The sequence below is a fragment of the Talpa europaea genome, assembly GCF_964194135.1.
Source record: "Talpa europaea genome assembly, chromosome: 4".
Lineage (NCBI taxonomy): Eukaryota > Metazoa > Chordata > Mammalia > Eulipotyphla > Talpidae > Talpa > Talpa europaea.
The window spans coordinates 87291035-87304198 of NC_140070.1; the positions used below are offsets into that span (position 1 = coordinate 87291035).

General features: G+C 34.4%; 1 protein-coding gene across 1 annotated transcript in view; it reads right to left on the bottom strand.

Annotated features, from left to right (window-relative positions):
* Nucleotides 1–13164, bottom strand: part of SENP7 (SUMO specific peptidase 7) — a gene marked incomplete at both ends in the record, with an annotated part of 137074 nt that overhangs the window by 14855 nt on the left and 109055 nt on the right. Inside the window, 3 exons of the mRNA XM_084232254.1 lie at nucleotides 2126–2259; nucleotides 4143–4411; nucleotides 6268–6447. Coding sequence (XP_084088380.1) covers nucleotides 2126–2259; nucleotides 4143–4411; nucleotides 6268–6447 — 583 coding nt within the window. The remainder of the gene's footprint in view (nucleotides 1–2125; nucleotides 2260–4142; nucleotides 4412–6267; nucleotides 6448–13164) is intronic.

Below are 13164 nucleotides of genomic sequence, written 5' to 3' on the forward strand. Positions count from 1 at the left end.
ACAGTACTCTCAGTGAGTATCTTTTCATTTCCAATTCCTTCCCATGGGAGCTAGTCTTGCTATCTGTCTAATTAAGAATCTGTGTCTCACAATCATTTATAGTACCATTATGGCTCTCCTCTGAACAATTTTTAATTTTCAACAAACTGATATAATGAACTGTTGAATATTTTACTAACTCTATTTTCCAACCCTAAATTTGAATCCCCTAAACTACCTCTTTTCCATTAAAAAAAAAAAAAAGCCAGCAATCAAAAAGTATGTTCTCCTACCAGTGGCTAGTCTACACCAGCACTGGGCAATAAAGAAATAACATAGTAGTTTAGGAGTCAAGGTTCCCATAAGAAAATATTTACAACATAAAATGTAAGGGCACATAAAGAAAACAAATAGCTTGAAAACAATCAGAAAATAGAAAACATGACAATCAAACATTTTTCTTCTGGCACACTCCATTAAAGCTCAGAAATAAAACCAGTTGTGAATTCTTGGATATAACCTTAGAATACATAGTCTGGTACTACTGTACAAATTTAGTCAATAAGAAACCAGAAAGATTCAAGAAAAAGAGTAGTCATGTACAATTAACTTAATACAGGTAGCATGGCACATGAATCAAACAAGAATATGTGAAAATCTTAAATGCTAATGACAGTTTCTATTTTATTGACTATTTTCCTATCCTGCAAGTTTGCTTTTCTTTTTAAACAGAGAAAAGGAATCACATAAAGGAATAGAAATCACCCTCAAATACTCAGATTCTGCCTTACCACCAGAAGACATAAAGGAAGAAATATGAATAAAGAAGCAACTTGTGAAAGAGAATTTGTAGATAAGCTTCAAAATTAGGCATACTAGTGAGCAATTTCATCTTCCTATCATATATTCAGATGTGGAATATATATAACCTTAAAGTTCATACACTGTTGTTCAAATATTTCCAACATGCCGAAGACCAGCTCCAGCAAAATGTCGGGTTAGGTGTCCCTGAAAGGATGAGATGGCGTCAGCCAAACTTGAGGGCTGAGGGGAAGGGGAGTAAGGCAGACACAGACACTCTTTGATGCAAGTATCTCCTGCTGAGGGTCTCAGCAGGTCTTTATTTATACATTAAGGAAAGCAGTGGGATTACATCATCCTATGCATAGAAGCAAAACAGAAATAATCAGTACATTCCTTTCCCAAAGACATTTTGGCGCCTACGTGTTTTGAGAAAAGAAGTGACCTTAAAAGTTAAATAGATAATTAAAACTTATACTCATTATTTCAGCCTAAATAACTACCTAAGACAGCTATTAGTCCTTGGTACATTCCTATCCACCAAGGCTACAATATCAGGAGACTCTTCTATCTATTTGGCCTGCAGCTAGAGACCAGTTGCTTTCCAGTTATCAGTTATTAGAACTTTTTTCTACCTAAAAACTCCTAGAGTAATCAACTTTATGAATCATTAAAAGGCTTCTTTACGGAACTTCCATATGAGGAAAATTGCGGCCAGCTCTGGGTTGCTTATCAGGCATGCTCTTGTACAGTAATTATTTCCCATTGTCAAGTGGGCCAAATTGTTCCGTGTTTAATTTTTAAGCAAGTAATTCTCCATGCCATGTATTTACAATATTCTTATATGTATAATTTATTGCCCAATGTATTTGCTAAGAAGTTCTTTCTATTATGACCAAGAACAAAAAACAAAGGGATGTTTAATCTTCAGCCCTACCATGTGAGGCACAAGGAATCTTCAGCCCCATGGTGTGAGGCTCTTTGAGCTTCTGTGGCCCCATGGTGTGAGGCCCTATTCTTAGCTGCTTGCCAGTGTCTTATCTGGCTGGGGCAGCAAGTCCTGCTGCACCAAAACATGCTTTCATCTAACCAAACTTGACATTTTGACTGTCATTCCTGTCTTACCAACATAAAACTAAATTAAATGGCACTATTTTCTAAATTAAGTTTTTAACATTCTTAAAAGTAAATTTTCTTCAATTATTCTTAATTATATTTGTATTAGCTGTCAGCATGAAAATAAAATTCAAAACATTTTTTAAAATAACCTACTTAGAAACAGAAATAGGAATGAAAACCACTAGAGCGCCCACCTATTACAAACAGGATATGATACAGTACATACTTCTGAACAGGTCCAGTGTACCTGACTTCTCGCCATTCTTCATCAGGATTAGATGTAATAGAAAGTGAATAGCAACCACTACTTTGCTTCTGCAGGAAGGTGTAGGTAGGTTTGGCTGTATCTATATTTAAGGGCTGTCAGAAAATGGCAAAGAAAAAGGTCCTCTTGTAGATATATTAATACATATTACCTCTCAAAAGAACAAAGTTAAAACCTAAACTTACAAGAGAAAATGTGAATGATATACATATCAATAAGTTATACCTATACTTTTAGAATTTCAACAGCTATAACAAAATCAAAAATGCTTTTGATTAAAAGATACTGGATATGGGCCTCCCCGGTGGCGCAGCGGTTGAGCGCTGGGTTGCGAAGCTGCCCGCGGCCTCTGCGGCGCCGGTTCGATCCCCGGCTGCTCCCCGGCCACCCGGAGGAGGGTCCCACATGGCGCGCAGACCTCTCCTGCCGCCCGCTGCTCCCCTCAGCAGTGTACTTCGGTCCTTCTGTCTGCTCTGCTCCCCGCTCTGGCTCTGGTGAATTCTCTCACCCTCCCGCACTTCTGACTGTACCCAGTGCATGTATAAACGAAACAAACAGACCAGCAAACAAATAAATAAAGCATGCCTCTATACAAAAAAAAAAAAAAAAAAGATACTGGATATACAATGATCAAAATTTACTTGAAGTATTAGTTCCTGGTCTGAGCTTTATAATTGAAGAATTTGAAAATTTTACAGTCCAAATTGAATAAAAGAAGTGCTATTAAATATCCATAGTAGGAAAATAAAATGTAAAAGAAAAACCAAAATAGTTAATAACAAATAATACAGAAGTAAATGAAAAGTAGAATACACCCTATAATTATTCATGCAAAATTTGTACATTATGCAGAAAGCGGTGAAGTCTTATGCTTCCGCCTCTACTAATGTGGCTTTCTATAGACCTTTTAAAAAATAGAGTAGTCCCAGCCCAATTCCATGTGTTGTGCATGTTCAAAACTTAATAATAAAATTTTTTCTAGAGGTATTTGGCAGAGAAATAAAAGCCATACATATATTACCAACTTCCTATAAAAATAAATATAACATCTTTAAACTTACTATTGTCGATAAATTTTTAGAGTTAAGTTGCAAAAAACAAAGCAAGTCTTTCCAGATTCCCATAATACTAACATTTTTTCTAACCATAGCGTAATTATAAAAATTAACATTTGCATATTATAAAATAGAAGATTTTATTCTGAATTCACTAGTTTTTCCACTAATATCTTTTTCTCTGTATCAGGATCTTACAACTCCTCAGTCTTTCCTTATCTTTCATGATCTTGATCTTCACGATGTTCTAAGATGTTCAGTAAATTCATATTTTGTAACTGGGTTTGTCTGATTTTTCTCACTATTACACTGAAGTTATATAATACTTGGAAAGTGATGTACCCTCAGCACATGACATGTTAGGGTACATTAGTCATTATATTTTATTGCAGATGATGTTAAATTTGATAACTTGGGTTAAGGTGAAGGCTTTCAGGTTTCACCACTGCAAAGTTGCAACTTTCCTTAATTAACAAATGTTTTAGAGGAGAGGCTTAATATTATGCACATGTACTACTTCTCCTTTATTTTTCACCATTAAATTTAGCGTCCCACAGTGGACACTGCTTTAACAATCGTAAACTATGGTCCAGTGGTGGCTTTATATTTCTTATTCTTCTACATTTATTAACTAGAATAATTTTCTAAGAAAAATTGTCTTCTACCTACCGTTTATTATTTACTTACTCATTCATTCAGTGACTTAAATATATCTATACAGAATCGCGGAGATTTGTTTTATTCTTTATTATTGACTTTATTGACTGTTGATCAGACTGTTCTAGATTTGGCACTGGAGTTCTTTCAGCATGGGTCCTGTGCCCTTTTGATAATTAGCATTTTGAAATCAACCTAACATCAGTGAAAGAATTTTAACTGAACCTCCCCCTTCCCCTTCACCAATTATATTAACCAATGCTAACCTGAGATACTGGCTTCATTTTCACTTCTTCAGCAGCAGCAGCAACAGCAGAAAAAGGACAAGTTGAAGCACGGTAATAATGAATAAAAGAACTTTCTTCTGGAGAAAGGTTCTGAAATAAAGGACGTGCCTGAAGCCAATTCAACGGATAAGAAAGCTCTAAATCTCCATTGGTTGTACTTATTGCTGTCATAATATCTTTCAATTTTAATTCTTCTCTTTGTGAAATAGAATTGTATAGCTCGAGGAAAATGAATTCATTGGATTTTGCTATAAAATAAAAAAGAAACCAATATTTATCAATAATATTATTTTCCAATTTTAATTATTAAAAATAGTAAGTTGATATATAAACCCCAAAAATATTTTGTATGTTAGTTAATAACTCAAATAAACTAATCCCCAAACAACAGACCATGAGTAACTTAGACCCAAAACTCACAATTTTTGGACTCCTATTGCATTAGAATGGAAATTTCACAATGGTAGTGACCACTACAACTCCAGTCTCAGGCATATAGTAGGTACTAGTAAACATTTGTCAATGAATGTATAAATAAGTTAATAAATGACAAGCAATTATTTTTCTCTAGTCACCTCCATATATCAAATCTATCAATTAAGTATTCCAAGCCAAACACTTCCTTCAAAATCATTTTCTTTCATCAATTGTATTAATAGCAAGCTCAGAAGATATTCTCTCGCCACATGATTTAAATGACTATCTCTATTTCCCCAATTTCTTTGCTATTTAATCATTTCTCCCAATCAGCCTGGGATTAGAATAAGAAAATCATTCTAAAGATATAAAATTTATTTAATACCTTTGTTTTTAAATAATTTCTTTACTCTGAATATCTTTAATGTACAAGGCAGAATGGGGGAAAGGCAGAGAGATCAAAGAGATGTGAACTAAAACTTAGTTCTCACTAATGTGATTTATCCAATTCCTAAATCCAGATTCCTTTAGAAGTTGGAAAACTAATCACAATTGGGAAACATCTTAAGACTATAGAGAGTAAGTGTTAGAGGGGCATACACAAAATATTTGACCCTAGTCTTAGGAATATATATCTTATAGATACATATCTTATAGCTATATATTCCTATATATCTATATATATAAAAACTGAGTTTTATTTTTTAGAAACTAAAGAAAATGTTGAAGGTAAAAGACTTCTGTATTGTATTTAGCTTTACCACTGATTATCTGTCACAGTTCAGTATAAAAAACTGTATGCAACTCTCATAAGAAATATTACCAAGGGGACTCCTGGTGGCACAAGGGATTGAGTCTCAGCACTATTAAGCTATCACCAGTCACTGTAACATGAGTGATTCCCAGCCAGGGAGTTACCCACATGGCACAGCAGACCTCTCCTGTCTTGCCCATTGCTCCCCTCACAGTGCGCAGTGTATTTCCTTAATCTGTCTGTTCTGTTCCCCACTTTGTCTCTGGTGAATCCTCTCACCTCCCCTGCTGCACCTCTGACCTATACCCCAGGTCTTGAATGCATAAATAAATAAAAATAAATCTTTAGGGCCTCCCTGGTGGCGCAAGGGGTTAAGAAGCAGCCTATGAAGCTATTCGCAGCCACTGCAGCATGAGTTCGATCCCTGGCCAGGGAGGAAACCCACATGGTGCAGCAGACCTCTCCTGACTCGCCTGCTGCTCCCCTCAGCAGTGTATTTCAGTTGGTCTGCCTGTTCTGTTCCTTGCTCCATCTCTGGTGAATCCTCTCACCCCCTGCACCTCTGGCCTGTACCCCAGTTCTTGTATGCATAAATAAATCTTTAAAAAAAATAAATAAATCTTTTTTAAAAAAGAAATATAGCCAAGGATGGCAACTGCAAAAAATATAAAGTATCCCCGTTTACTTTAGAAAATAATTTCACTTGCTTGAGTAAATTTATCAGGAGAAATTAAGTAAAATTAAAAAAATTGAAACATATAACATTAAGGGATAAAACTATTTTTAATTCATCAAAATAAATTTAAATTCAATGGAATAATTCTACTAGATTATTTTAGAAGATAAATTATTCTAAATTATTTTAACAGATACCTTATTTACAACATTTTTCAGCTATCCTAAAACTTACCAAATTTGAAATTGTATACTCACATTGTTGGCTTAACATAGTATTTTCTAACTGGGTCTGAATAGTTTGAAGATAATCTGAAGAGACCCAGAGGAAAAGAATAGCATGACTCCTTTTCCCGTGATCATCATCCTTACTTTTCCATAATCCAAATCTCTTTAAATATGTGGTATCGACCAGCAATGAAATCTCATTCAGGGACACTGAAAATGTTAAAAAAAAAAAATTAATGAACTAATCAATTCAGGAATACAATAGTTGCATACTACATGACTTTTTTAAAACACTATTTTTCAAAAGAATTATACACAAAATTTTCAAAAAAAGTATTTCCAGTGTCCTTCACTAGATAATTAGTTGAAATACCCCAAGCATTATTATTAGTATAAAAAAGATATTATAATTAGAAAATGATCAAATAATTATTAAATGACAATTAGATGTAAGGGTCTAATCTCTCACACAATATGATCTCAGTTATACCAGGCAAAGAAAACATGAGATTAAATTTTCATAATATAAAAACTGTCCAAAGAGATTTATTACCAGGGGGAAAAAAAGAAAGAAATATTCTCTTATCAATGCAGAAAACTAAGAGAGTATAACTTAGAAAAGCATGCATTTCTATGTCATCAACTATCAACCAAGACCACATATGCTATCATAAGCTATCAATAATTATGCCTTCCTTCTTCTCCCAAAACATCTGCATTTCACAACACAGACTAGTCACTCTCAAAAGATTCTTAAGAATAATGTGTTTCCAAATGTTCAAAGAAAATAATGTTTACAAATTCTTCCATGTTTTACTTCTCAAAACTTCCAGGTAACCACTCTGAATTATCAATCTTTCTCCCTCTTAAAAAAAAAAAAAACTGGTGTAAAGAAGTACTGAAGGTGGTCAGTCCAAGATTAAGAAAACAAGCAGCTGGACTAGGAACACAAATATTTCAGTATAAACCTAAGATGGGTACCTATTTGTTTTTATTTCTTTTTATTAATTTTTTTATTTTTTACATCATTCTTCATTTTTAAACAATATTTGCTTTCCCCCACCCCCTCAGGTGTAGTCCCCATAGAGTTTCCTTCACCAGTGCACCTGGACACCATCACCTCAGTCCCCTGTGCTCCTCCCTCCTCCTCCCCTGCAGGATGTCTCTGATTTATAATTGTCCATTTTGCTTTGCTGTGTTTTGTACTGTTATTATTTTTTTACACTGATGTCTTATTGGGTTCCCCTGTATTCCGGCTATAAGTGAAATCATCCGATATTTTTCTTTTTCCTTCTGGCTTATTTCACTGAGCATAATTCCTTCTAGTTCCATCCATGTTGCTGCAAATGGCATGAGTTTATCTTTTTTGATTGCTGAATATTCCATTGTGTATTTATGCCACAAGATGGGTACCTATTTGAAACAAATCTCTTAGTACCCCTCCCTCTATTATTTCCTGTCACCTTACTTCTCAAAATGCAGTACCCAGTCTGTGACACTGGCATCGCCTAAAAGCTTGTTAGAAATACAGAATATCAGACCCCACCCTAGAGCTACTGAATCAGAAACTTCAATTTTCAAAACCTCGCAAGTGATACATATGAATACTAACGTGTGACAAGTATTTCACAATGAGCATTCTTACTTTCATATTTAAGCCATACTTTTTTCTTATACTTTTTCTTAAAAGCTAAACATTTTAAACATCTTCTCTTTATTTCCTTTGTATTTTCTCCTTTCCTTCCTTTATTCCATTTCCTCATACCCTTTTCTTGGTACTGCTCTGTATTTCTATTTTGCCTCTGTACTTATCTGCCTGCTTTCATCTCTTCTTAGCCTGTCCTGTCCTGTCCTAACCTAGCCTGTCTATATTATTTTTGTTTTACTTTCTAACTAACAGCCCCTTTTTATTTTATTTTATTTTTGATGCAAGGGTTTTTTTTTTTTTTTAATAGAGGCATGCTTTATTTATTTATTTATTTTGTTTGTTTTGTTTATACATGCACTGGGTACAGTCAGAAGCGCGGGAGGGTGAGAGAATTCACCAGAGCCAGAGCGGGGAGCAGAGCAGGCAGAAGGACCGAAGTACACTGCTGAGGGGAGCAGCGGGCGGCAGGAGAGGTCTGCGCGCCATGTGGGACCCTCCTCCGGAGGCCGGGGAGCAGCCGGGGATCGAACCGGCACCGCAGAGGTTGCGGGCAGCTTCGCAACCGAGCGCTCAACCGCTGCGCCACGGGGGAGGCCCGGGTTTTATTTTTTTTAATATTTTATTTTATATAATTCTTACATCATTTTTAATTTTTGCACAATGTATGCATTTTCATTTTGGTTATATTCCCCATACAATCGCACCCCCCCTTATTTTGACCCTAATCCTTCCTCTCCTCAACCCCCCCACCCCAACCTGCAGTGTGCCTCTGGTTTATAGTTGTTTGTTGATTTTGATTTTTACTTTGTATTAATTAGTCTTTTTCCTGGTCCCTTATTTAGGATTTCTAAATTTCTGCTACGAGTGAGACCATCCGATATTTTTCTTTTTCTTTCTGACTTATTTCACTGAGCATGATCCCTTCTAGCTCCATCCATGTTGCTGCAAACTGCATGTGTATACATAGAGAACCCCAAAAACTCCACATAAAAACAATTAAACTAATCAATCAGTTTAGTAAAGTTTCAGGATACAAAATCAACACGCAAAAATCAGTAGCCTTCCTATACACAACAATAAATCTGAAGAAGAAGAAATTAAAAAAAAATCCCTTTTATTATTGAAACAAAAAAAAAAATACTTGGGAATAAACCAGCCCCTTTTTAAAATGTTTATTTCTTTTCCCAGTCTAACTCTTTTTTCTTTCATATACTGACTTGTTTTACTGGGTTCTCCCTTTCAAAATTAGTTCTATTAATTACCTACCTATGGCTTTAGCTATTTGTATTTTAGAAACCAACCTAACTATCTGCCTACCTTCCTATCTAGCTGTTATCCATCTATTTTATTTTACTGTAATATCTTGATGAACTTCATTTTAGATTTTCCCTTGTCCACAATTGTACTTAATTTTCTTACTAGCTCCCCCTTTTCACATCCTTATCTCTCTCGCCTTCAAATTTTCCCTTCTTTTGTACTTTACTGTTTCCCACAGACTCATCACTTATACATCTTTCTTTCCTCCCACTTACCCCCTTTTTATTTTGCTCCTTCCTTCTTTATTCATTCTTTCAAAGCCTTTTTCTAGTCTTCTTGCTCCATTTCATTCACCAGCCTTTCTGTCTTTGCATACCTGCCTTTTTCTTCTTCTCTTCCTTTCTTCCCCTGTCCCTCTTTCATGCCTGTGTCTTTCCCCTCCTCTTTCCTTCTATTTGTCCCTCCCTCTTTCTAGCCTTTCCCTGTCTTTCCTGCATACTTCTGTCATTCTTGTGTTGCTGCCTCCTGCTTCTAAACATTTTTTCTTTCTTGTTCTAACTCTATCTCTTTGCATCTATTTTGTAGTCTTTCATACTAGCTTATACCTTTAAAATCACATCTGGCTCCCCAGTTTCCTTTTCTATATTACTACCTTTTTTACTAACTTCCATTTTTGTTATTTTCAGATTATTTAGATAAAAATGACATAGAAAAAATACGTCAGTATAAGGTATTAACACATGCTGATTTGATCCTCTTATTTATTGCAAAAATATTTTATTAATTACCATAGCCATATCCTTAGCTAACACTTCCATAATATTACATGATTATCATCTCATTTTGGGGGTGAGAACATTTAAGAGCTAATCTTTTAACAACTCTGATCATACTCAACAAATCCCCTACTGTCCTCTCCTAGCCAGCTTTTTTAGACTCCAAATATAAGTGTTTTTATACAGTATTTGTATTGCTCTGTCTGGCTTATCTTACTTAACCTAATGCCCATATTGTTACAAATGGCAGAATTTCATTCCTTCTCATGGTTGAACAATATTCTACTGTGTGTGTGTGTGTGTGTGTGTGTGTGTGACATCTTCTTTATCCATCTATCCACTGACTAGACTTAGGTTATTTTCATGTCTTGCCTATTGTAAATAACACTGTTAAGACCATAGGTGTACAGCTAGCTCTTCAAGATCATATTCTCACTCTGAATATATACCGAGAAGTGGAACTGCTGAATCATATGGTAGTTTGATTTTTAATTTTTTTGAGAAACCCTCCACAGTGGTTGCAACAATTTACATTTCTACCAACAATAGACAAGGGTTTCCTTTTCTCCACATCCTTGTCAACATTTGCTATTTCTTGTCTTTTTGATACTAGGAATTCTAAGAGCAATGAAGTGATAACCTATTGTGGTTTTGACTTACATTTTGATGATGATTAGTAATGTCAAGCACTTTTTCCCTATAAAGTTATTATTTATTTGGGTAATGTTGATTTATATCACAATATATGTCTTAGATTATAGATTTACACCTGTACAAATATATGTTATTTCACCTCATTATCAGCAAAACCCCATTAATCCTCCATTGGGCCCCTCTCTCCCCTTTGTTCCCACCCTACCACATCCCCCTTCTGGTAGCCTAAGTCAAATGTGCTCATCCCCCTCCTATCCTCAGTTCTCCTCTTTTCTCTCCCCTTATCTCTCCCCTTCTGGGTGCTTTAGATCTACTGGTCAGCTTACAAGGTTTGTCTTTGTCTGACCTTTTGTTTGGTTTCTCTATATTCCACATATAAGTGAAACCATCTGGTAATTACCTTTCTCCTTGTGACTTATTTTATATGTTAAGCACTTTCTTCATGTACCTATTGGCTATTGGTATGTCTTCCTTAGAAAAATGCCTATTTGAATCCTCCACCCATTTTCTAATTGGATTGAATTTTTGTTACTGAGTTATATTAGTTTTTAATGTACTTTAGATAGTAACCCCTTATCAGATATATGATTTGCAAATGTTTTCTCCAGTTGAGTAGGTTGCCTTTTCATTTTGTTGGTTTCTTTCGCTGTCCTGAAGTTTTTTTAGTTTAATGTAGTTCCATCTGTTTATTTTTGCTTTCAGTTTTTGCTTTTGTATTTTTTGTTTTATATTTTTATTTTCAGTTCTAAAAAAGACTGATGTGAAGACTGATGTCAAAGAGATTTACTCCATGTTTTCTTCTAGTTTTATCATTTCAGGTCTTATTTTCAAGTCTTTGATTGATTTAGAGTTGACTTGTGTGTATAGGGTTAGATAGTAGTCCAATTATACTCGTTTGCATGTAACTACAAAAGTTTTCCCAACAACATTTATTGAAAAGACCATTCTTTCCCCATTGTATAGTCTTGGCTCCTTTATCACAAGTTAATTGACTTACATGGAATACTAAAAATGGATTTATTTCTGAGCTCTTAATTCTCTTCTGTTTATTTATATCTGTTCTTATACCAGTATTATATTCTTTTGATTACTGTAACTTTGTGATATAGTTTAAAATCAGAAAGTGTGACGCATCCAGTTTTGTTCTTTCTCAAGGTTGCCTTGACTAAATGGGGTCTTTTGTAGTTCCATATAAATTTTAGGATTACTTTTTCAATTTCTGTGAAAAATACCACTGAAATTTCAAAGGGATTACATTAAACCTGCAGATCACCTTAGGTAGTATGGAAATGTTTACCAATATTAATGTTTTCAACCAATGAGCAATGTAACTCCCCCATTCTGAAAACAGTCAGTAAAACTGGCAGCAAAGTGAAATAGATTAAGTTAAAAGAACAGTGAGAACCTTCAGAAAAACTTTTCAACGTTTCTTCCTCAAGCAACTCAATGGCCCACTGATAGTGGAAACTATTTCTGTTAAATGTAGACAATTACTGCTAATCCAATTGTTTTGCATTTTTAATATTAAAGCTAAATTTTTGTTAACAAGACTGCTTTAAAGTGTTTCCCTTGAAAAGGGGGTAAAGGGAGATAACACTTATAAGAAATATTTTCCTCATTCCAAATAATCCCCTAATATTTGACTTATTCTGTTACTGGCTAGAGCAACACTAGAAGTAGGAGTTGCCTATCATTTTTCCTACCCACTGTGAGCAATCTTAGTAACAAAACCCTAATTTTATTTAGGAAGTAAGATACCAAGCTTTTAAATACTGTTTCCTGCTTTGACAAATAATTGTGTCATCACATGACTAAATTCTAGCTAAGAAAATATTTTCTTTTTCCTTTATAAGACTTATTTTCTTTTTCCTTTATAAAATTATAAACTTACTACTACTGAAAAGAGCATTTGCCACAATTTTTAACTAAAATTATCTTATAAAAGTCATATGGGATAAAAAATTATAAAAAAAAGCAATATTTGAAATATATGAACTATGAACCTAAAATACCATTTTTGAAGCTTGTATCTTAAGAATTTGAGAGTTAGCTCTCTCTATAACACTACAGATGATAGCACTATCTTTTCTCTCTTTTTTACTCTTTATATTCTTTTATTATCAAAATGTTCTGTCAGCAAAAGTCATTTGCTTTTTTTTAATAGATATATTTTAGGCTTGGTGCTGGGTATACATACCATACAGTGACAATACCTGATGTGGGCACCCAAACATTACCTCAATTAAAAGTATATAATTCAATAAAACATGATCTTTTCTGAAATTGTTTCCTTTTAAATTATAGGTATTTGTTTCTTTCAAATGGATAATATTATTATTCCTCAATAACAAAAAAATTTCCTAAGTAGGAATATGAATATTTTCATTTTGTGCCTTATATAGTCTTACTATTTTTAGCAGCTTCCTAATTATTAGATTCATCATCATAACGTATAACTATGGAGCCTACACATGGGTATCTGGGGAGTCCAACTGAAATTTCTTCGATCACAACTTCATTCTGTGAAGAGATGATTCCTATTCTCTAGCTCATATCTGAGGTATCTAGTACATTCTTGGGTATTTTTCTTCC